At 55.6% G+C, this 21,884-nt stretch overlaps 5 protein-coding genes across 11 annotated transcripts; 2 read left to right on the top strand and 3 right to left on the bottom strand.

Annotated features, from left to right (window-relative positions):
- Window positions 1–8: 8 nt before the first annotated feature.
- On the top strand, window positions 9–4,499 carry TM7SF2 (transmembrane 7 superfamily member 2). Of its 3 annotated transcripts, XM_024254939.3 has the most exons (10): window positions 9–320; window positions 769–965; window positions 1,065–1,119; window positions 1,474–1,668; window positions 1,745–1,848; window positions 2,982–3,101; window positions 3,182–3,350; window positions 3,582–3,662; window positions 3,743–3,865; window positions 4,162–4,499. In XM_024254939.3, exons 1-10 carry the CDS (start codon window positions 269–271, stop codon window positions 4,320–4,322), a joined length of 1,257 nt encoding a protein of 418 aa, XP_024110707.2. In that variant the 5' UTR covers window positions 9–268; the 3' UTR covers window positions 4,323–4,499. The 3 variants fall into 3 exon arrangements, with proteins under 3 accessions (XP_024110707.2, XP_054381624.1, XP_054381623.1); XM_054525649.2 differs by lacking the exon at window positions 2,982–3,101; XM_054525648.2 differs by having other exon boundaries at window positions 769–1,119.
- Window positions 4,500–4,670: 171 nt separating this feature from the next.
- ZNHIT2 (zinc finger HIT-type containing 2) lies at window positions 4,671–6,732 on the bottom strand. Its single transcript, XM_002821536.5, has one exon. The coding sequence runs from the start codon at window positions 5,921–5,923 to the stop codon at window positions 4,712–4,714; it is 1,212 nt and encodes a 403-aa protein (XP_002821582.2). The 5' UTR covers window positions 5,924–6,732; the 3' UTR covers window positions 4,671–4,711.
- A 2,163-nt stretch (window positions 6,733–8,895) lies between these two features.
- Window positions 8,896–10,458, bottom strand: FAU (FAU ubiquitin like and ribosomal protein S30 fusion). The gene is given in 5 exon segments (NM_001131912.1): window positions 8,896–9,068; window positions 9,246–9,301; window positions 9,765–9,909; window positions 10,004–10,086; window positions 10,357–10,458. Coding segments are annotated over 4 exon segments (402 nt in total). The 5' UTR covers window positions 10,079–10,086; window positions 10,357–10,458; the 3' UTR covers window positions 8,896–8,942.
- An 87-nt stretch (window positions 10,459–10,545) lies between these two features.
- Window positions 10,546–15,645, top strand: MRPL49 (mitochondrial ribosomal protein L49). Of its 2 annotated transcripts, NM_001132568.1 has the most exon segments (4): window positions 10,594–10,697; window positions 12,785–12,935; window positions 13,771–13,895; window positions 14,009–15,627. In NM_001132568.1, coding segments are annotated over 4 exon segments (501 nt in total). In that variant the 5' UTR covers window positions 10,594–10,619; the 3' UTR covers window positions 14,156–15,627.
- Window positions 15,558–21,883, bottom strand: SYVN1 (synoviolin 1). Of its 4 annotated transcripts, none has more exons than XM_054525645.2 (15): window positions 21,752–21,883; window positions 21,442–21,534; window positions 21,204–21,356; window positions 21,014–21,062; window positions 20,531–20,634; window positions 19,752–19,878; window positions 19,556–19,655; window positions 19,414–19,479; window positions 19,202–19,318; window positions 18,942–19,105; window positions 18,532–18,660; window positions 18,281–18,454; window positions 18,011–18,197; window positions 16,843–17,116; window positions 15,558–16,768 (listed from the first exon to the last, which is right to left on the bottom strand). In XM_054525645.2, exons 1-15 carry the CDS (start codon window positions 21,881–21,883, stop codon window positions 16,625–16,627), a joined length of 2,013 nt encoding a protein of 670 aa, XP_054381620.1. In that variant the 3' UTR covers window positions 15,558–16,624. The 4 variants fall into 4 exon arrangements, with proteins under 4 accessions (XP_054381620.1, XP_009244438.1, XP_054381621.1 ...); XM_009246163.4 differs by having other exon boundaries at window positions 16,843–16,994; XM_054525646.2 differs by having other exon boundaries at window positions 18,281–18,451.
- Window position 21,884: the final 1 nt, after the last annotated feature.

The raw sequence follows: 21,884 nt of genomic DNA, 5'->3' as shown, positions 1-21,884 counted from the left end.
TGAAGCTGAAGCTTCTGAGGCGCGCGCGTCGGGTCCGCCCCCGAGCGCCGATTGGCTGGTGTGCTGGGCCCAGCATGGGCAGGGGGCGGTTCCACTTAAAAACCCTGGGACAAGCGCGGTCCTTGTCTGCGTTCGGTGTCCAGGCAGGTGCAGGCGCCGCGGGGCCGGATCCTCCGCGCAGCCGAGTCCATCTCCTGGGAAATGGGGTGGACTGTGTTTCCTTGACCGACTATTGTGAACTCCCTGTCTCTCCGGCGGAGCGGAGACCATGGCCCCCACTCAGGGCCCGCGGGCCCCGCTGGAATTCGGAGGGCCCCTGGGTAATGGGGCAGTGAGAGGGGACCGGGGGCAAAGGCTGAGCGAAGGAGAGCTGGAGCGGGTGAACTAAGAGCGGGGGCGAGATCTGAGGATGGAAGGCTTTGGGGGTGTCGGAGGCAGAGGGACCCGGGGGTTTGCAGCGAAGGGTAGCTGGAGAGGGAGAGCTGAGGAGGGGCCGGTTCTGGGGGCTGCAGAACGGGGATTTATGGTGTCAACTGGAAGCAGGAGGAGGGTCTTCGAGGGGGCCTGGGGGCGGGGGACCAAGATGGACGCCTGGGAAGGGAACTGGGAGGCAGCGGGGTGCCTGGGGGCCGAGGGCTGAGGACGGGGTGCGGAGGCGCACTCTGAAAATGCCGAGAGGGTCCCGCAGAAACGTCAGGGCGCCCGTGGGGGCCGGCGGGGAGCTGGGGGGCTAGGGGCGGACGCCCGACGTGATGGCCCTTCCCGCAGGCGCCGCGGCTCTGCTGCTGCTGCTGCCCGCCACCATGTTCCACCTGCTCCTGGCGGCCCGTTCGGGCCCCGCGCGCCTGCTGGGTCCACCCGCGTACCTGCCCGGGCTGGAGGCGCTGTGGAGCCCACGGGCGCTGCTGCTGTGGCTCGCCTGGCTCGGCCTGCAGGCGGCGCTCTACCTACTGCCGGCGCGCAAGGTGCGGGCCCCGCTCGCGGACGCTCGGGGGAGGGAAGCGAAGGGGCTCGGCGAGGGAGAGGACGCCCCAGGCCTTATCAGAGCCCCCTTGGACCCGCAGGTGGCCGAGGGGCAGGAATTGAAGGACGAGAGTCGCCTGCGCTATCCTATTAACGGTGCCTGGGGGACGGGCCCTCGCGCTGGAGTTTAGCGGCCGGGGGTGGAGCTCCAGGCCTTGCGGGGAGGTCCACGGAGATTGGCCTCCACCCCAGGCTCCTTTGTGTGCCTCTGTTACGCCCAGGACAGACGCCGGGGGCTCTCCCTAAGCCCCTCGTCCCCACACCCTTACCCCATTTACTGCTACTCTGTGCACCACAGCAGTGGCTGGGGTGATCCTCTGAAGGCCAGGGTGGCAGCCTAATGCTTGGGGCAGGGTCTGTGGCCCCCCTGAGTTTTGGGCTCTGTGTGTGTTTGCGGGGTGGGGATGTGGAGGCGCGCAGCCCCAGGGCTCACTGTGCGCTGTGGTTCAGGCTTCCAGGCCCTGGTGCTGACAGCCCTGTTGGTGGGGCTGGGGATGTCAGCGGGGCTGCCTCTGGGGGCGCTCCCGGAAATGCTCCTGCCCTTGGCGTTTGTCGCCACCCTCACCGCTTTCATCTTCAGCCTCTTTCTCTACATGAAGGCGCAGGTAGCCCCAGTTTCGGCCCTGGCACCTGGGGGCAACTCAGGTGAGAGGGGTCCCGGGGTGGAGATGGAGGCAGATCGGGGAGTCTGCCTGTACATTCACTCTCCAATATTCTCCAGGCAATCCGATTTACGACTTTTTTCTGGGACGGGAGCTCAACCCTCGTATCTGTTTCTTCGACTTCAAATATTTCTGTGAACTGCGACCTGGCCTCATCGGCTGGGTATGTTGGGCTTGACTGAGCTGGCCTCAGGCCAGGGGGAGGGTTAGGGTGGGTGAGCAGCGCTTGGGCAGGTGAGGGCCAGAACTGCGCAGATGCGAATCATTAATCATTCATATTCCACAAACATTTGATAAATCCACCTGTGCCCTAGGCACTGCTCTAGGTACTGGGAGACAAAAATAAAGTTAGAGGCAAGAAAAACATCTTTGCCACAGAGAGCCTACATTCTGGTGGGAAAGAGACAAAAAATAAAATATATACAGCATGTCAGGGATGACGTTAGGAGAGCACGTGCAATTCTCAACAGCAGTCAAACACAGAATCTATTTCCAGGGAGTGACCCCATGCTGCTTGATGGTCAAGGCAGTGCAGAACCTGAAATTGATCGCTGGGTTTAGCAACTTAACCCGTCACTAGTGGCCTTGACAACATTCCAACTGTGATCTCTGGTTCTGTGGCCAAGATTACCCAAAGAAACTCTTGGGCAAGGCCTCTCCTGTCGCCCTGGAAATTATCTTACCCGAGGCAGGAGTCCAGGTGCCCACCCTAGATCTGGGTCCTGGCCTGATGACAGGCACATCTGAGGCCACTTCCTCATCTATGAAATGGGATAAAATTAAAGCTTTCTCCTAAGATTACTGGGAAGATTAGAAGAGGTAATCTTCATGATAGAACAGAGCTCAGTGTCAAATGCAGGCGCCCAGCACAGGCTTGCTCCGGCTAGCCACCACTGAGCACGTACCACTTGCCAGGGACGCTATGGAGGGCTTCAAACACGATGATGCCATTGAGTCATGACAGGCCCATGATTATCCCCATGTTTAACACAGGGGTGGGGGAAAGTAGGCTGTGGAGAGGGCAAGCAACCTGCCCAAGTGATGATGCTGAGATTTGAAAACAGGTCTGTTTGAGCTCTGAAGCCTCAGCCCAAAAGGGCTTAGGACAGACAAGGCAAGAAGAAACAGGCTGCAGGCACCTCCCTGTACACAGTCTCTGTCCTTGGGTCCAGGGCCTGGATCCACTTAACAAAGAGCTGGAGTGTAACTGACAGTTGAGAAGGGCAGAGGCTGGCCACTGCTCTGCCCAGGGCTGCCACTTCTGTGGAGACTATTGCCTTGTTCCCACTCCCCCAGGTCCTCATCAACATGGCCCTGTTGATGAAGGAGGCAGAGCTTCGGGGCAGTCCCTCACTGGCCATGTGGCTGGTCAATGGCTTCCAGTTACTCTACGTGGGTGATGCCCTCTGGCATGAGGTGAGGCTGGACTGGACGAGAGTGGGTGTCTGAGGGCTGCATGGGGACTAAGCCAGTGCGTCTGGGTCTTGTCCCTGCAGGAGGCCATCCTCACCACCATGGATATCACACATGACGGGTTTGGCTTCATGCTGGCGTTTGGGGACATAGCCTGGGTGCCCTTCACCTACAGCCTGCAGGCCCAGTTCCTGCTGCACCACCCGCAGCCCCTGGGATTGCCCATGGCCTCCGTCATCTGCCTCATCAATGGTCAGTCAGGAAGGGGCAGCAGGCTAGGTCCATCTTCCCCCTCTCCCTTTGATTCATGCTCTGTTTACACACACCACCACATAGGTGCTAACCCCCGGGTTCTCTAAAGCCAGGGCAGGGTCCTGGGTGTCCAGGCAGAGTCTGGGCTGCAGACAAGTTGGGCAGATGGTCGGGGTCAGGCAGGAGGCTGCAACCCTTGACCTTGACCACCGGTTCACACTCTCTCACCAGCTATTGGTTACTACATCTTCCGTGGGGCGAATTCCCAGAAAAACACTTTCCGAAAGAATCCTTCTGACCCCAGAGTGGCTGGTAAGCTGGGTCTCTAGGGCCATGGGTGAGGTGGGGCAGCTGGGCTTCCTGTAACTCCCCACTCTGCTCTCTTTCCCCAGGGCTTGAGACCATCTCTACAGCCACAGGGCGGAAACTGCTGGTGTCTGGGTGGTGGGGTATGGTCCGCCATCCCAACTACCTTGGAGACCTCATCATGGCTCTGGCTTGGTCATTGCCCTGCGGTGAGTGGCCCATGTGGACATGGGTTAGGGACATGTGAGGAGAAGAGGTGGCTCAGCGACCACAGGATGCCTACTTTGGGTATGCACCCGTGAGAGTAGTCAGAGAGCTGGGGATGGACCCAGTGTGTGGCTGGGGCACACCTCTGTGCCAACCTAGTACCGTGTGCTTTGCTGCAGACCCTGGAGCTTTTGCTGCTGAGCCCTGATGCCCACATGAGCCATGAGGTGTGGAAACGTTTGTGAACTGAGAGGGGGAGGGGGCTGGCAGGGTGGTCACAGAGCCTCTTTCTCTACAGGGGTGTCACACCTGCTGCCCTACTTCTACCTCCTCTACTTCACCGCGCTGCTGGTGCACCGTGAGGCCCGGGATGAGCGGCAGTGCCTGCAGAAGTACGGCCTGGCCTGGCAGGAGTACTGCCGGCGTGTGCCTTACCGCATCATGCCCTACATCTACTGAAGCGGCTCCACCACCCCAGGTGGGGGCATGTGCCCACTCATCCACCAGCACACCCAGGACCAGGAGCCTGGACACACTTGGGACTCAAGGGCTTGCACCCCACCCAGCCCTGAGCATGAACAGCCTCAAAGAAGAGGTGGTTTAGAGCAAGGAAAAAAATGAAACCAGTGACCAAAATCGGAGATGCTCTTCCTCCTTTGGATAAACATTGGGAACCCTTGGTGCACTTCTCTCCCCTAGGACTGGCTGGGTCAGCACTGATCAGGGAGAAGCTGAGCAGTGGCTTGTGGACCCAGGAATCTGGGGTCTGGTGGGACAATAGCTATCCCTCAGAAACAGGCAACAGGGTTGACCAGTCACAGCTTTATTAATGACCAGGGTAACCCCGTTCAGCCAGAGAGCTCCTCAATCAGAGTCCTTGGGGCAGGTGGCACGGGGCCTCCCCAAAGCCGCTCCAGCTCCCCAGTGAGGACGGCCACCTCCTCGGCTGCCACAGCATGGGCTTGGTGAGCCCTGGCGCAGTCTAGAGCCAGGGGTGTGAGGGCCGCCTCATTTTCGTTGGTCCAGGCCAGGAGGAACTGGCACTTTTTCCGGGCCCGGTAAAGATGATCTCGCTCTTCTCTAGCCACGGCCTGTTTCCGGGCACGGCCCAGGGTCTGTGCCAGGTCCCCCAGTGCTGCCAGCGTGTAGCCTTTCTGGTTGGTCGGGCCCTCGCCCAGCAGGATGCGGGCGACCTCGTGCATAGCCCCTCGTGTGCCCAGGGGCCCTGGCGGGTGCTCGCCTGCTTCCAGCACGTGGGCTGCGGCCTGCAGGGCTTCTTCCGCAGAGGCGAAGACTTGCTGGGCACCCAGGGCTCCGGAAACGCCGAGCAGTGTGGCACAGAAGTCAGAGAGCAGCGCGTCGTCACCGCCGTGATACAGGGCGAGAGTATGCGCGTAGGCGAACAGCACATTGGGCAGCTGGAAGCGCACGAGCGGCGAGACTGGGCCGCGGCTCAGGCTGACTAGCGCGGGGATGCGGGTGGGTACGACGGGCGTGCAGGCCCTCGAGACATCTCCAAGAACCCGCTCGGCGGCCGCGGGCTCCGCGGCGGAGGCATCTTTCACAGATTCCGGCGGGGTCCTCGCAGGGGCGGGCTCCAACTCCGTGGCGTCACTACCCGGGGCATTATCCAGCTCCTCCAGAAGCCGCGGTCCGGCTCCGCGGTTCCACCACCACGGCCGCCATGGAGGCAGCAGCCGCCCGGCCTCACCGCGGCTCAGCAGCCGCTCGAAGGCAGCTTTTTCACCCGGCGCCAGCCGCTCCCAGAGTCCCGAGAGGCCGCCGGGCGCCGGGCCGGGGCTGAGACCTGCTTCCCCAGGCTCGTCCTCGGTCTCGCGTTGCTGACGCAGCCGGCGTAGGGCGCTTGCTAGGCGGCTAGGCGAGGCGCTGCGACCGCGGAGCTCTCCCAGCACCTGGTCACGGTAGAAGTTTTCTGCGCAGGTGCCATGCGTCCGGTAGCAGCGCAGCGAGCAGTAGGGCGCATTACAGCGAGGGCAGGTGTAACGCGCTGGCTGGGCCTCCGCCGCCGGGCAGAAGCCACAGGGCCCCGCCGGCTCCATGGCAACTGGCACCGCGATCTACCTGCGAACGCACGCCGGTGGTAGTTCGAAATTTCCGGGGCTTCTTCGATTACTTCCGGTTCGCCGCGGGGCCGACGGCGCGCTGTCTTTTCGCAAAGCTCCCGAGGATTCTCGGCAATTTCGGCCCACGCCCGAAAGCCGAGCCCCACCCCTTTCCCTAGTAGGGCGAGAGCAGGCCCGGAAGCCGGGCGTAAGGTACGAGCCCCGCCCTGTGCGATGACGCAAGGAGCGGAAAAATGGGTCTAGCGAGCGCTCCGCCGGTGCCACGTCTCCCCCTAGTGGTCACACCAAAACGTGGCCCGATCATCTAAAGAGAAAACTCTCTTTAGCACTATAACGTGCTGCGGCAGAAATCCATCTTTACTAGGCACCTACCCTGGGCCACTAATTGTGCCAAGCCTACGGGAGGCGATGCATCCCTGCGCTGGACACAAATAAAATGCACTAGGGGACACAGACAAATAAAAGGACAGTTAGGGCCAGGTACGGTGGCTCACGCCGGTAATCCCAGCATTCTGGGAGGCCGAGGCGGGCAGATGACCTGAGGTCAGGAGTTTGAGACCAGCCTGACCAACATGGAGAAACCCCGTCTCTACTAAGAATACAAAACTAGCTGGGCGTGGGGGACGGGTGCTTGTAGTCCCAGCTACTCCGGAGGCTGAGGCAGGGGAATCGCTTGAACCCGGGAGGTGGAGGTTGCAGTGAGCCAAGATCGCGCCGCCGTTCTCCAGCCTGGAAGCCTGGGCCACAGAGAGAAACTCCACCTCAAAAAGATAAATAGAAAGCAGCATTTAAGAAATAACTGAGCTCCTATTTGATTTTTTTCCTCTAAAACTGCCTCTTCATTAAATATCTTCTCATTAAATACCACTATTCATCCATCTTATTAAGTGCAGGCCCCATTCTAGGTGCCAAGAACACAATGCACATCAAAGGGAGCCGGAGGTCCCTTGTCCTAATAGAGCTCACTCTTGTGGTGGAGTGGGGGGTGTGATGAACCAAACTGTGAGTGTTCTTTGCATCCCTGCTACTACTGGTGGTCTAAGCTCCTGACCCCTCATGTGGATGACAACATATTAAGTGTTTTTCCTAACTTTTTTGCCAGCCCTCTAGAAAAACCTGCCAGAGAAATTGGATTACAAGTCAGATGAGATCCATCTCTTACTCAAAACCCTTGTGCAACCCTCCATTGCACTTGGACTCAAACCCAAACTCCTCTCCATGGCTGACAAGGCCTTCCAGGATCTGCCCCCATCCCTAGACATCACCTCTTCCCCATCTTCATACAGTCCTCTTGGCTTGAAATATTCCCCTACCTGATCACTTGCCTGGTTCATCTCAGGTCTCACACGTCATTTAAACAGGCCCTCTCGGCTGGGCACAGTGGCTGACGCCTGTAATCTCAGCACTTTGGGAGGCCAAGGTGGGCGGATCACTTTAGCCCAGTTCAAGACCAGCCTGGGCAACATAGCAAAACCCTGTCTCTACAAAAAAGTACAAAAAATTAGCCAGGTGTGGTGGTGCATGCCTATAGTCCTCAGCTACTTGGGAGGCTGAGTAGGATCACCTGGGCCCAGGAGTTGGCGGCTGCAGTGAGCCATGATTGTGCAACTGCACTCCAGCCTGGATGACAGAGAGACCTTGTCTCAAAAAGAAAAAAGAAAAGGCCCGGCACTGTGGCTCATACCTGTAATCCCAGCACTTTGGGAGGCTGTGGTGGGCGATCACGAGGTCAAGAGATTAAGACCATCCTGGCTAACATGGGGAAACCCCATGTCTACTAAAAATACAAAAATTAGCTGGGCATGGTGGCACATGCCTGTAGTCCCAGCTACTCAGGGGGCTGAGGCAGGAGAATGGCGTGAACTCGGGAGGCTGAGGTTGCAGTGAGCTGGGATTGCGCCACTGCACTCCAGCCTGGCGACAGTGCGAGACTGTCTCAATAAAATAAAATGAAATAAAGAAAAAAGAAAAACAAAAAAAGAGGCCCTCTCTGGGATGCTATTGTATCTGTCCACATCCTCCCCCTTTCTAAACTGCTAGAAGGCAGAAAGCATGTCTTTACCACCACAAAGATAAAAATAGCCAAGATTCACACACTTACTGTAAGCCAGATGTTGATCTACATCCTTTAACCCTCACAGCAGCTCTGGAGATGGCAGAGATTAAATTAGTAGTTAGTTCAAAGGCCAGCCACCCAGTAAATGGAGTAGGAAGAAAAAGAAGGTCCAAACTCAGGCAGTCAAAGTCCACAGCCCAAGGGCTTTACCCTGTTGGATGCTATTTCTCAAGAAGTGGCAGGTCCAGAAACTTTAGCTGAATGAATAAGTGGGGTTCAGAAGTGCTGGGAGGCTCAGTTGCTAGAAGGGAACCCTGAATCAGCCCCAGAGGTAATCCAACTTTTGGGAACACTGAAACCTCACTATATCCAACCACAGATGTGATTAGGTTACCAAGTCCAGCCAGGCAATCACAGAGGTACAAACGAGGCCATGCTCCCAACATAGTATTTATTTCTAAAACCGAGGCAGACCAGATTCCTGCCCTGGACTCTAAGGCCACAGCTGGTACCAAGTTCAGGGAATGGCTAGGTTCACCTTCCATACAAACCTCTTCCCCCACCCATCCCTTCTATTGCTGCCTCCATAACAAACCTCTCACCACAGTGATTCCTGCTACCTTCTCTGTTTAGAAGATGAAAAAGAATGACTTGGGGGGACTGATCAAGTTACTTAGGATAGGGAATAGCCCCAATTTTACATCTGAAGCCCCAGGATCTGTAGCTACTGTTTCTTCACAGGAAATTTCTCTTGTAGTTTACCATTTCTTCCCCCCATACCAAGGGCTTCTGCCTTTTCTGCCTCACTGTTCTCCTAGGGGACATACCACCAACCCGAGAAGCCACACCTCTCCCCGAGGCCTTGCAAATAAAGATGAAACAATGCGATGACTGAACTAAGTGGCTTTTTTATTAGAGAAAGCCAGAATTACAAAGGACTTAAGAGTTGGCATTGGGGCCCTTCTTCTTGCCAAAGGTGGGCACAACGTTGACAAAGCGCCGGTTGTACTGCATCCGCCGCTTAGCCCGACCTGTCTTCTTCTTCTTCTTCTCCTGTTTGGCCACCTGGAGAAAGGAGGGTTAATCAGGCCCTGGTTCATATCTTCCACACCCAGCATCCCTTCCCTCAAGCTCATCTCCAGGGAGGGAGAAGGCAAATCGAGTAAGAGCCCAGGGACTTGGTTTAGCTGTGACAGGAAAAGACAAAGTCCAAACACCATGACCACTAATACTCTCACTCACCTTAGGGGTCTGACCTCTCACTTTTCCAGCACGGGCCAGGGAACCATGGACTTTACCTGTAGTGGGAAAGGAAAGCACCAGCAGGTAAGAGCAAGAAGGTGCCACCCAGCAGAACCCCTCTTTTCTCAATTCATGCCTTTAAAGAGAAGCTGGGCCCAATAGGTAATGAGAACAAAGTTGCAGATATTTGACCCTGAAATCTTAAGTTTCATTTCAGGATCTTCCAGCTTCTAACTTTATAGAGCACTTTGGGGGCCCTGGTCTGACCTAATTTTAGCGTGGAAGCTGATAACCAGACTAGGATCTCGTGATGTGACTGAAATACAACTACACTCTGGCTCAGTCTCCCATGGACGTCTGTGTTCAACATGAGGGATGTAAACAGGAAGAATCACTCTGAACTGAGGACAGTGAGAAGTACTCTATTACCATAGGTGTGACACTCAGCTGTCAGGACTATGCACCCCACACCCACTAGACGCTTATCGGTAGTTCAAAGAACATTCCTCTCTCACTCACCTCCAAGCATGCGGCCTGCTACTTCCAGGGTAGTCAGGGCCTCCACCCCGCACTGGCCCAGAGTGGCCTCATCCTCCAGGGGCGCGCCTGCCAGGAGCACGACTTGATCTTCCGGGGCAATGCCCTCCAGTGAGGCTACATGAGCCTACAGGGAAACATAAGGCTCGTAAGCGTTCCCTCGAGCCGCGAAAGTGAAGAGCACAAGAAAATGGAACCCAGGGCGCACCAAGCAGCCTTACCTTGATTTGGGCGACCGTTTCCTGGCCGGTCACCTCGAGGGTGTGTAGCTTCTGGGCGCGGACAAAGAGCTGCATATTGGCGACTGAGGAAAGAAAGACGACTTGTAAGAGAAGCCAAGAAATGCTCTGAGATAAAGGAGGTTTGGGAAGGAAAAGCGGTCCAGAAACGATCGCGACGGGATGGAGGTGGTCGCGGCGGCTCACGTGGGGAAGGCCAGGCCTCCCAAGGAGTTCACATAGGGACTGGAGCAGGGCCACAGAGCAGGCCCCGTTCTTCAGTTCCCCCCGCGCCTTCTGACCCCGCAGCCAACCTGCTACAAGCCCTTCGGATCCAACCAAGGCCCCATTCTTACCTGAACCGCGGTCCCGGCTGCCGCTACCGCGAAGATGGAGTCGAGAAAGAGGAAGAAGCGAGGACGCGTCCGTACAGACCGTGGGCTGCGTGTCACGTCACTGCTGAGCGACCGCGCGGTTCCCTGCTATTTGTACCGCCCAAGGCGGTCCTAGCTCCGCCCCTTTACGCTCGCACAGGCGAACCTGCCTGGGCAGGCAGCTCGCGCAGGACGGGGCGGGACCAGACAGTTGCGCGCACAGAAGGCTGGCGTAGCAGGTAAAGATGGCAGCTACCATGTTCCGGGCTACGCTGCGGGGATGGAGAACCGGTGTCCAGCGGGGCTGCGGGCTACGGCTGTTGGTGAGAGCGCTGAGCGAGAAGCTGAGGGCATCGCGTGGGTGTGAGGCTCAGTATTAATCATTGTTAACCCCGAAAACTAAGGCATTCCTACTTGGGGCCTTAGTTTTGCCGTTTTCGATCAGGAGAACTTGGTCTCGAGTGTAGATACAGAATCGAGAGGGAAAATGGTAGACTGGGGTGCTCTTTGGGAGCACTTAACACAGTGCCTGGCAGTGTCTGTATAATCCACAACGTTTCAGATAAGGGGCGGGGTCCTAGCATATGAGTGTGCGTGGGGAATTATGATTGCCTCAATTCTTTTTTTTTTTTTTTTGAGACGGAGTCTCGCTCTGTCGCCCAGGGTGGAGTGCAGTAGCGCCATCTCGGCTCACTGCAAGCTCCGCCTCCCGGATTCACGCCATCCTCCTGCCTCAGCCTCCCGAATAGCTGGGACTACAGGCGCCTGCCACCACGCCCGTCTAATTTTTTGTATTTTTAGTAGAGACGGGGTTTCACCTTGTTAGCCAGGATGGTCTCGATCTCCTGACCTCGTGATTTGACCGCCTCGGCCTCCCAAAGTGCTGGGATTACAGGCGTGAGCCACCTTGCCCGGCTGATTGCCTTAATTCTTAAGGCAATCATAAGATTAAATACCACTATATCCTATCACAGATGTGATTAGGTTAGCAAGGCCAGCCAGGCAATCATGGAGGCACAAACAAGACCACGCTGCCAATGTAATAATATCTATTTCTAAAACCGAGACAGAAAGTTAAGCTTTAAATTTCTAAAGGCTTGATTGACTTTTCAGAAGTGTACACGTACTCTTTTGAATCCCACAGAAATCCTAAGAGAGGCAGACCATTCAGAGTACCTGAGCTTCCTTTCCATCCCGTCTGTACCCTGCACCATGGAAAACCAAAGACTGGTGCTATCTTATGTCAACCTAAATAACAGACTCTAAAAGAAAAGGATATTTATTCGGGAATGGGTATAGACTATGTGCTTATCAGGGAGGTAAAAGAAGACAGAGATTTTTAACAGAAAAATGGACCAGGCACGGTGGCTCATGCCTGTAATCCCAGCACTTTGGGAGGCTAAGGCGCGTAGATCACCTGGAGTCAGGAGTTTGAGACAAGCCTGGACAACATGGTGAAACCCGTCTCTGCAAAAAATACAAAAATTAGCCGGGTGTGATGGCGTGTGCCTGTAGTCCCAGCTACTTGAGAGGCTGAGGTAGGAGACTTGCTTGAACTTAGGAGGCGGAGGTTGCAGTGAGCTGAGATCACGCCACTGCACTCCAGCCTAGGTGACAGAGTGAGACTCCATCTCAAAAAAAAAATAATAAAAAGAAATAAAGGAAAGGAAAAATGAGTATTACATAATTGTTTTGAGATAGTTATCCTTGGCTACAAGGATGAATAACATGGGTGGTGCCAGTTCAAGATCGGACAAGCAGTTGTTGGACAGATGGCCTTGCAGAAATTTTTTTTTGTTTTTGTTTTTTTTTTGAGAGAGTCTCGTCGCTCTGTCACCCAGGCTGGAGTGCAATGGCGCGATCTCAGCTCACTGCAACCTCCACCCCCTGGGTTCAAGCAATTCTCCTGCCTCAGCCTCCCAAGTAGCTGGGATTACAGGCATGCACTACCATGCCCGGCTAATTTTTGTATTTTCAGTAGAGACGGGGTTTCGCCATGTTGGCCAGGCTGGTGTTGAACTCCTGACCTTAGGTGATCCTCCTGCCTCAGCCTCCAAAGTGCTGGGATTACAGGCGTGAGCCACCTTGCCCAGCCAGAAGTATTTTTTTGTGTAAGGTTGCAGTGGCCTTTGTGCAAGGCTGTGTTTTTTGCTGTCTTTTGTGATAGTTCTTGTTATTAAGTATTTGTGCACAAGAACTCTCTCTTCGTGGCCCTCCCTAGCTCTGTTTGTTGGGATTTTTAACCCAAGTGACTCACTCCATTTTGATTCTGATAGCTTTCACACCGTCGCCCAGCCTTTTATTTATGTCATTCTCTCTGCCTGTAATGTTTCCATTCTCTACTTACTGAAGTTATGCCATCCTGTGTTGGGTAGGCTAATGGAGAAATGGGATTTTTGTTTTGCTTCAGAGCCATACCCAGGGCCCTCCAGATTACCCCAGCTTTGTGGAGTCTGTGGATGAATATCAGTTTGTGGAGCGCCTGTTACCGGCTACCAGGATCCCAGATCCCCCAAAGCATGAACATTATCCTACCCCTAGTGGCTGGCAGCCTCCCAGAGGTGAGCTGGGTGGTTAGGGATGATTTGAAAGCTTCACGGAGCATCACCTCCTCCCCAGAGGTTGGCCTCCCCCATGAGGCTCTGGACTCTCCAGTGGGTTCAGGACTTGTTTTGCAATCCCTCTGGGTTACATCTGTCTCATGCCCAAGGAAGAGCCGAGGAGTGGAGCCTTCTGTTGTTCACTGGTACTCATCCATCCACACTATTGAGATCAGGTCTTCCCCATATGGGGGAAAGTAAACAACAGAGAGAAAACTCAAGAGCTTGGACCTTCTTTCCCCCCAGCAGACTATGTACTGTAATTAAGAACACAGCTTGGAGTCAGGCAGTTCTGGGTTTGAATTTGGCTTTATTTACTGTTGATGTTATCTTGAATTAGTCACTTAGCTTGACCCAACCTGTTTTAGCAAAATGGAGATAATTTGCTCAGTACACAGAGCCCTTAGTGCAGAGCCCAGCATATGGTAGGTGCTCAGTGCTTGTAAATCCCAATCTCTTTGTTCCAGAGATTGATTTCAGCCTCCCTGACCCAGTGGAGGAGGGCAAGGGTTGGCCTAGAGGGGGACCCAAAGATCCAGGGAGGCATGCCCCTGACTTCATTTTTTCTTGAGCACCTACTTAGTGCCAGGCCTTGTGTGGGGCCTTAGGGTACCAGGGTGAACAATTTGGTCCTGACTCCAAGCTGAAGGAAAGAGGAGACCCCCTGACTTAAAGTCTGGAGGTGGCTTGGTCCAGCTGGGTGCACTGGCCCTCTGCAGACTGAGAGCAAGGGCCTTGGCTGAGGTGGGATGGCATGTAGGAAGAGTTGATTTAACAGTGTCTTTCCCTGTTGCAGACCCCCCACCCAACCTGCCCTACTTTGTACGACGCTCTCGGATGCACAACATCCCTGTCTACAAGGACATCACGCATGGCAACCGGCAGATGACTGTGATCCGGAAAGTGGAAGGGGACATCTGGGTAAGTGGGTGGGTGGGTCTGGGACTGGGCCTGACCCTTTCAGGGCTGAAGGGACAGGAGTCTTTTCAAGGGAAGGGACTCTTGGCCTGACCTGATTTGTCATCTTTCCCCAGGCCCTGCAGAAAGATGTGGAAGATTTTCTGAGCCCGCTGCTGGGGAAGACACCCGTCACCCAGGTCAATGAGGTGACAGGTACCCTACGGATCAAGGGCTACTTTGACCAGGAGCTTAAAGCCTGGCTCTTGGAGAAAGGCTTCTGAGGCCCAGCTGAGCAGCCTGCATGTCAGCATGCCCTGTGGATCAAGTCTAGGGGGCCTCAGGAGGAGGGAGGTGGGTGTTGGAGCCCCTGAGACGGGATACAGAAACTAGGGCTAAAGGACTTTGGGGTCAGGCCTTGTTTGCATAAAGGAGAAAACGACTCTATGTACATGCTGGGGGAGAGTGCCTAATGTGGGAGACCAAATAGGAATAACCAGGCTAATGGGGGGCATCAGCAGCTTTCTCTCCCTCCTATCTTGGCCTGTTCTTTTTTGTTTTTTGAGACGGAGCCTCACTCTCTTGCCCAGGGTGGAGTGCAGTGGCATGATCTTGGCTCACTGCAACTTCCACCTCTGGGATCAAGTGATTCTCCTGCCTCAGCCTCCTGAGTAGCTGGGATTACAGGCGCCCACCACCACAGCCTGGTAATTTTTGTATTTTTAGTAGAGATGGGGTTTCACCATGTTGGCCAGGCTGGTCTCAAACTCCCAACTCGAAGTGATCCGCCCACCTTGGCCTCCCAAAGTGCTGGGATCATAGGCATGAGCCATGTGCCTGGTGCACCTTGGCCTGTTTCGTTTTCCTTTCCTTGGGCTCAGCAATTCAAATTCTAGTTGTTATTTGGTGGAAGCAGTAGCCCAACCCCAGTTTAGGGGAAAGTAGCACAGGGCAGAGCCACTGGGCACTTTGTTTCCTTGGCCCTCCAAAGCTCACTGTTGCAAACATCCCCAGGCCTTTGCTCTAGGCCAGATCTTGTTTGGTACAGGTTATGGAGAACACAGATGACTCGGGCATGGGTCTTGGAGATCTTCTGTTCAAAGTACAGTGCTGGCACTGGGGCACAGAGTGCCCACGTTAGCCCCGGGCTGATAGAGAGGTAGGAGGCACATTCTTGGTCACTGTTCCATTGCAGACCAGACTTGCTGGCCTGACCACAAGGGAGTGGCTGGGAACTCACAGCCAGCATAGGGCCATCCGCCCCAGCCTCCTGACCTGGAATCAAGGCTGGGGAGGGGTTTGCAGGCAGGAATATGCTGACCTTTCACCCTGCCATCCCATCCCAACCCCAGCTCACTAGCCTTCACATGTGCCTCATACTTAAGAGTCACAGGGGCCAAAGGCCTGAGACCCCACCCTACCCCCAAACTGGCTAAGACAGCTTTCAGTTCCTGGCTCCCCAACTTGGTCTCTGCCCTGAGGCAGGGCACTGAACTCTGGGCTGCTTCTCTATGTGTAAAATGGGCACATCTTCCTAATCAGTTAATGGTCAATGGTGTCCCCAAGGATAGTGCTGGCTCCCATGGAAACCCTCACTCCTGGAGATTCCATTCCATTCTCAAGTGTACAGCCACAGCAAGGAGCCTGACACTGATTTGATTGATTGTGTGACACAAACCCCACCAATTGTTAATGCAAGTTTTTATTTGGCTGTATATACAATTTAAGCTATTAAAATTTGTACAATATTTACAAATTAAATAATCATCTGAAACTGTCTCCAACAACTCTTGTAACACAAAACCAAGGGGAAAAGACAGGGGCAGGCAGGTCCCAGCTCCTGTGGTCCCTCCTTGGCACAGAGCCTTTTCTAAACTGGAAAGACCAGGAGTCTGGCACTCTGTTCCTCTTTCCCGGGATTAAGCATTCAACTTCAAAAGACAAAATTTAAGCCAAAAGACACTAGTAAGGAAGTAATTCCAATTCTAAACTTCGGAAGTTCTGTCAGTTGAGAAGTGGCCTTCCTTGGGTGCTGGGATTGCAGTGGTCAGGAGCAGGCGCACTGGCCCTTGCCTGGAGTGCGGCTGGGCAGTGGCTGCTGGGTGAGCCAGGTCAGTCTCACTTGAGAAGCTGCAGGGGAAAGGGGCCTGGGGGGAGGGGCGGGGCAGGGTCCCTCGGTGCTGCCCGCCTGCACCCCCACTCCCAGGCATTCCTTTCCCTGAGTTGTGTGGTTGCCAGTAAGACGCAGAAATGCCACAGGGCATAGGGGGCACAGCCACCACCACGCGAGGCTTCTGGGGATATCAGGGTAAGAAAAGGAAATGGGTACCAGTCTCAGGGGTGGGCCAGGGAGCAAGTTCATAGCTTGCCTCCAGCCCCTCTGGAGTCCACACTTGGGAACGGGAGCTAATACTGTTCGGCACTCTGCAATGTGACTCCGCACATACAAGTAGGGCTTGGAGGGGCTGCCCCTTCTCCCGGAAAGGGGTGGGGGAAGAAGAGGGCTTCTCAGAGGCTGAACCTTCTGCCTTCACGGCCCCAGCAGAACACAGGGCTGAAGAGTTGGAAAGGAAGGCTGGAACTGACCCGAGATCCCCATGGCTGCCTGGGACTGGAGACAAATGGGAACCCCAGCCTCTTTCCACTTGGCCTAGGGGATGCTGCCTCTTTCTCAGAGCTGGGGGTACTACTCCCTGGTGCAGACAGAGAGGGAGCTGGCACTTGGTGGCAGGACATGTTCCAGCGAGGGCTGCTCAAAAGAGCAGGGGTTGGGGCTGGGCTGGGGCAGTGTCAGTGGGCAACAGGAGACTCCAGCTTCTGCAGGCGGCGCCGGCGGAGCTCTGCTGCATCAGGCTCTCCATCCTCGGGCATCTCCTCTGTGCCCACTGACTCAGGAGCTGGGGACAGAGAGACTGGAAGTGGAACCTAGAGAAGTTCCCTGCTCCCCCAGCTGGAGGTCAATCACACCTACCTGGAGGCCTTTCCGTTTCAGGGGCTGGTGGGGAGGCTCCTGGGGTTGGGGTCGTGGCCTCTGAGCTAGGGATGCTGGTGGAGGAGGCAGCAGCAACAACTGTAGTGGCAGTCTCCTCAGCGGAGCTGACTGAAGTGGCAGGCCGGGGAGGCCTGGGAAGAGAAGGGACGAGAGGCGGGCCTGGCCTTGGCATCCTAGGTTGGGCAGATTGTCCTGCCCTTGGTGAGCCTTGCAGAACAGAGTATAGAATGATGTGCCCTTGTGGCCCCAGTGCCTGGCAAACACAAGTGAACATGCTGAATGAACTCAGACAGGGTGACTCAACTCAAGGGCCAAGAGATTCTATCCCTTAGCTGTAAGGTGCTTGCAGGCAGGGACTGTTGACCTGTTCACTCTTACCCTGCAGTCTCCACCCTGGGGAGTCAGGCACCTTACAGGGCACTCACTCAATAAGCCACAGTGCTCAAGCCTTGGACTCAAGTTCCTCTCCAAGCCTGTGCTGTCACTGCTAGATGCCAGGCATTATGTACATGTCACTTTTTTAAAAGACAGGGTCTCGGCTCTGTCACCAAAGCTGGAATTTAGTGGCACAATCATAGCTCACTGCACCCTCAAACTCCTAGGCTCAAACATCCTCCTGCCTCAGCCTTCCAAAGTGCTGATTATAGGTGTGTATCTGGCCGTACACATCACTTATGAATATGAATTAAGACCTCTTTATTCAAATAACAAGAGGTCAAAAACGAGTGATGGGACCAGCGCTTGAACTTGGGCCAGGATGGCTCCAAGTGACTTCCTATTATTCGCTCCCCCTCAGTTTGGGGGCAGCAATTGCCAATCTAAGTGTCACCACACCTCAGGAGGATATCATGTGATGAACTAAAGCACTGCAAATTCTGAATAATTTGACTTTAGAAAAATAAAAACGAGTAAGATCTAAAGTCAGCTCTCGAATAAACATCACTCCTACTTAGATCCAGACGTGCTTTCTGGAGTAGGAAATACAGGCACCAGGAGTTACCAAGAACTCCTGGAGACCCTTGGTGGGCCTGTAGGTAGGGCAGCCTGAATTGGCAGGTGTCAAAGGCCAAGAACCACTGCTGGGGACCTCTTGGCAGCTCCACTCCTGACCCACCAAACCCACTCTGCTTCCCCTGTACAGACACACCCCAAGGAGGCCAGCACGGTGAGGTACTGGTTGATCTGCAGCATGGCGGCGTCCAGCAGTGTGTGGATGTTACGCAGGCTCTGCAGCCGGGCCTCCAGGTGCTGCCGCTCATGGCCCTCCAGAGCTCGTAGCTCCTCTGGGGTCAGCCCCGCAAAGCCCGCAGGTGGCACAGGCATTGGGGGGAAGGCTGGAGAGAGAGAGGCTCAGTCTGGGCTGCTGGGGCCAGACACCAACCTCACCCCCAAGAACCCAGAGAGTGGCCCAGCTTACCAAAGGGCGGAGGCAGGGGCATACCCATCCAGGGAGGAGGGAAGGGGAAACCAGGGGCAGGGCCAGCCTCTGGGGCAGAGCCAGAGCCTGGGCCAGATGCTGTGGCAGAAGCAGCAGCAGCACTGGTGCCAGCAGCTGTGGTTGTAGCTGCTCCACTGGGCCGAGAAAGGGCTGCTGAAGAGCAGGAACAAGAAGTCAGTGAGTGTTCCATCCCTGCCACCCCCTGGCTGTCACAGTACCCAAAGGCTCACCTGCACTGGTGGAAGGAGGGGCCACAGCCTCTCCTGAGCTGGGGGGAGGTGGGACAGGTGGAAAGGGGCCCATGGGGGGCCACAGTGGGAACATGCCTGGAGGAAAAGGAGGCAGGAGGCCCTGGGGGACTGCAGAGAGAAGACAGGGAGGTAAGAAAAGGGCCAAATGGACACAGACCCAACTCCCAGGCAGGGGCCTGGTTATTGAGAGCTGTGTCCTATTCCCACAGGCCCTCAGCCCAGCACTGGTCACACTGACTGCAAGCATCTATTTCTCATCTTTTCATCCCTCCCTGGCCCAGACTGAGATTCTGGAGGGCAAGGACTCTCCAATTTCTCAGCATCTTCCACATCCAGCCCAGGGCAAGTATCCAGTGGTATGCTGGGTGGCCAGACAAGGGGATACTCACAGTTGGGGGGCTGAGGCAAGAGTGGTGGTGGGTGGGGGGCAGGGGGTGGCCCCTGATCCGCAGGCTCCGGGGGTGGTGGTGACTGGGCTGGCAGTGATGCACGAAGGACATCCATACGGCAGGTGGGGCAGGTCTGCTGCCGCTGGAACCAGGAGCGCAGGCAGCTGCGGATCAAGGCCAGGCAGAGGTCAGCAGGTCCCTAGGGGCCTGCCTTCTGGGGCCTGTGCCCTGCTGTGCAGGCTCCCCAAGGCCCCTCCTACCTGGTATGGAAAATGTGGTTGCAGGGCAGTCTCTTGGCACCAGTCACCATCTCTTCTCGGCAGATGATGCAGACATTGTCCATTGCCTGGAGCTCCTCTGGGGTGGCATCTGGATACCTGGTTAGGATGACAGGGGCTGTATCAGGTCCAGAGCTGGAAGCAGAGGGACCCAGGACAGAGCTTGGGACAGCAGCCATGACAAGCCTACTTACAGGGTGTTCATGTTGCGGATGGCTCGGCGAGACATGATGGCATCTGTCACAGCTTTCTTGAACTGTCTGAAAGGACAGTCAGTGAAAGCAGGAGAAGGGACGGGATCAGGTCAGGAGGATCGGGGGACAGGGCCGGGCTCACCTCATGGCCAGGTACATGGGCCGGATGGCGAAGAGTGGGAAGGTGTGCACCTTGATCATGATTGTCATGAAGGCCATGTACAGCAGAACCTTGATGAAGCCTGAGGGGAGGGGATGCAGAAAGCAGCAGGTCACAGGGCCAGGAGGCAGTGTGGAGGATGCTGGTCCAGATCAGGAGAGGCCCAGGCCCCTCTCACCTGTAAACAGCTCTGTGTAGAGCATGTACACAGCCTTGTTGTCCCAGGGGTTCTCACTCTGGAGGTCCACGGAGTGCAGCACATACTTGATGAAGATGGTGAGCACCATCGTCATCAGGATGGCATACTGAAGGGAGAGGGGGATGAGGGGGATGTAAACACACAGCTCCCCCTTGCTGTACCCACACTGCTCCCCCCAGGCCTCTGCACAGCAGGTGCAGTGGTACAGTCACAGGCTCTAGACACACCCGGGGTCCTCCTAGCCCCTCCACTTACTAGCTGTGACTTTTGGCAACTCAGTGAACCTCAGTTTACTCATCTATAAAATGACAGAATTAACTGTTCCTTTATCACAGTATTGTCTTGCTGAATAAGAGATGCAGGTCAGGAGCTCAGCACAGGGCCTGGTGTGAAATTCGCACTCAACAAATATGAGCTGTTGTCACTGAACACATTCTCCCTCTGCCAGGGACATGCCTTCAGTTGTCCATGGAACTAATCCTCTCCTGTCCATTACCAGCTAGCTCCGGCATGAGCCTCCAGGAACCCTCTCCTGAGCCCCAGGTTGGGGCTCCTCGTCTGTCCTAGCCTCTTTGTGCTCCTCCCCAATCACCTAGGAGTGAGTGTGTGGAGGGCAGCAGCCATATCTGATCACTGCCCCTTGGTGGCCAGCACAGGTTGGCCACACAGCAGGTGCTGAGGAAGGGTCTGTTGGGTTATTCAAGGCACATGTGGGGTCACCTCGGGTTTGTCCTCTCAACCTCCCAAGCCAGTTTTACCTCAAAACCAAACACCAGCTGCACAGAAGCCCCACGGGTCAGGATGCTGTGATAGGCGTGGCTGACGAAGAGGAAGTCCAGGATGCCCAGGAGGAACATAAGAGCTGTGGGGACCCCCACACATGCAGGATAGGGGGGTCAGCCCAGGGCCCAACAGCTGTTTAATGCTCTAGGACAGCCCCACCCTCAAGCCCACCATGGCCCCAGCGATCTAGTCAGGTGGGCACACTCCACTGAACCTGGCCCTCTGGGAACTTCCTGGGGGAGGGGAGTCATTGGGGCTGCCCAGGCTGCAGGTGAGAAGGCAAAGGGCTGAAGGCCCAGGCAGTTGAGAAGCCCTAGAGTGGAACAGGACAGAGACTATGCAAATTAACTTCCTAAATTATCTTTCCTGTACAGCTGTCAGGGGTAGCCTGTGCTCTGGAGTACAGGTCCACGGTTCACGTTCCAGTCCTCCCCTCCCCTCCCCTGAATCTCACTCACAGACAATGCGGCAGTGAAAGAGCCAGGAGATGTTGGGGCTGCGTTCCATCTGAGGCAGAGCACAGAAGAGGCCTGTCAGGAAGCCTGGGGCTCACCCCACATCCTCAACCCAGCCCTCCCTGCTCCTTAAGCCTGCCCACTGGCCACTCCCTGGCTTCCACCTGCTCCAGAACTCCCTGCCTTGACTCACAAAGTCCACACGGTCCTCAGCCAGCCAGTGGAAACATTTGAGGAAGAGAAGAAGAGTGAAGAGTGCAACAAAGCGGGGGCTGAAGTCATCTCGAAAAACGGTGAAGGCCAGACAAGTCTCTGTGACGGCGTACCAAGAACGTTCCAGAAGGTGCTGGGGGCCAGGCAGGGAATAATGTGGATCCCAAACATTCTTTCCCAGCACCCTGCCCTCACCTTTGGGGCAGCCGACATCTTACCTCCATCTCTGCTGCCCTCAGTTGCCCAAAGAACACCTTGCCCATCACCTTGCCCAGAAGGAAGACAAGGACAAAGGCCTGGATGTACAGGACCTAGGAGTGGGGAGAGGCTATGGTTTGAGGTCACTTTCTGCTTTCCTCTGCTTGGGACTCATCATGCAGGATCCTCCACATCCTCATCACAGTTTATTCAAAGTTAGGCAGCTGGCGGCTACTTCCCCACTTAGCTGACCTCTAGCCCCGCCCCTGGCCCAGGCAGACTCCTCCTTCCCTCCCAGGGAGTTCCTCCCTCCCTGAGCCCTGAACTCACTGCCATGCTGGGGCTGGACTTGGTCAGGTACACCACAGTGGGGTAGAACTGGTGTTTGAGGTAGTAGGCGTGAGCCACCACAGCCCCGGTCAGCGCCAGGCTGGCCGCCATCATCACTGCCGTGCGGAACATT

Source organism: Pongo abelii, chromosome 9 (genome assembly GCF_028885655.2).
Source record: "Pongo abelii isolate AG06213 chromosome 9, NHGRI_mPonAbe1-v2.0_pri, whole genome shotgun sequence".
In the NCBI taxonomy this organism is placed as follows: domain Eukaryota; kingdom Metazoa; phylum Chordata; class Mammalia; order Primates; family Hominidae; genus Pongo; species Pongo abelii.
This window is presented reverse-complemented; position numbering and strand designations above follow the sequence as displayed.

Excerpts from the sequence above, each read along its gene's own strand:
- TM7SF2 (XM_054525648.2), top strand. The coding sequence starts at position 269 with ATGGCCCCCACTCAGGGCCCGCGGGCCCCGCTGGAATTCGGAGGGCCC. Across the intron at positions 321-768 it reads GGAATTCGGAGGGCCCCTGG|GCGCCGCGGCTCTGCTGCTG; the intron begins GTAATGGGGCAG and ends CCCTTCCCGCAG. Across the intron at positions 1,849-2,981 it reads GACCTGGCCTCATCGGCTGG|GTCCTCATCAACATGGCCCT; the intron begins GTATGTTGGGCT and ends CCACTCCCCCAG.
- ZNHIT2 (XM_002821536.5), bottom strand. The coding sequence starts at position 5,923 with ATGGAGCCGGCGGGGCCCTGTGGCTTCTGCCCGGCGGCGGAGGCCCAG.
- MRPL49 (XM_009246157.3), top strand. The coding sequence starts at position 10,620 with ATGGCAGCTACCATGTTCCGGGCTACGCTGCGGGGATGGAGAACCGGT. Across the intron at positions 10,738-13,770 it reads GCTGAGGGCATCGCGTGGGT|ACCCCCCACCCAACCTGCCC; the intron begins GTGAGGCTCAGT and ends TCCCTGTTGCAG. Across the intron at positions 13,896-14,008 it reads AAGTGGAAGGGGACATCTGG|GCCCTGCAGAAAGATGTGGA; the intron begins GTAAGTGGGTGG and ends ATCTTTCCCCAG.
- SYVN1 (XM_054525645.2), bottom strand. The coding sequence starts at position 21,883 with ATGTTCCGCACGGCAGTGATGATGGCGGCCAGCCTGGCGCTGACCGGG. Across the intron at positions 18,455-18,531 it reads CCCTCCTTCCACCAGTGCAG|CAGCCCTTTCTCGGCCCAGT; the intron begins GTGAGCCTTTGG and ends CCTGCTCTTCAG. Across the intron at positions 16,769-16,842 it reads TGAAACGGAAAGGCCTCCAG|CTCCTGAGTCAGTGGGCACA; the intron begins GTAGGTGTGATT and ends CTCTGTCCCCAG.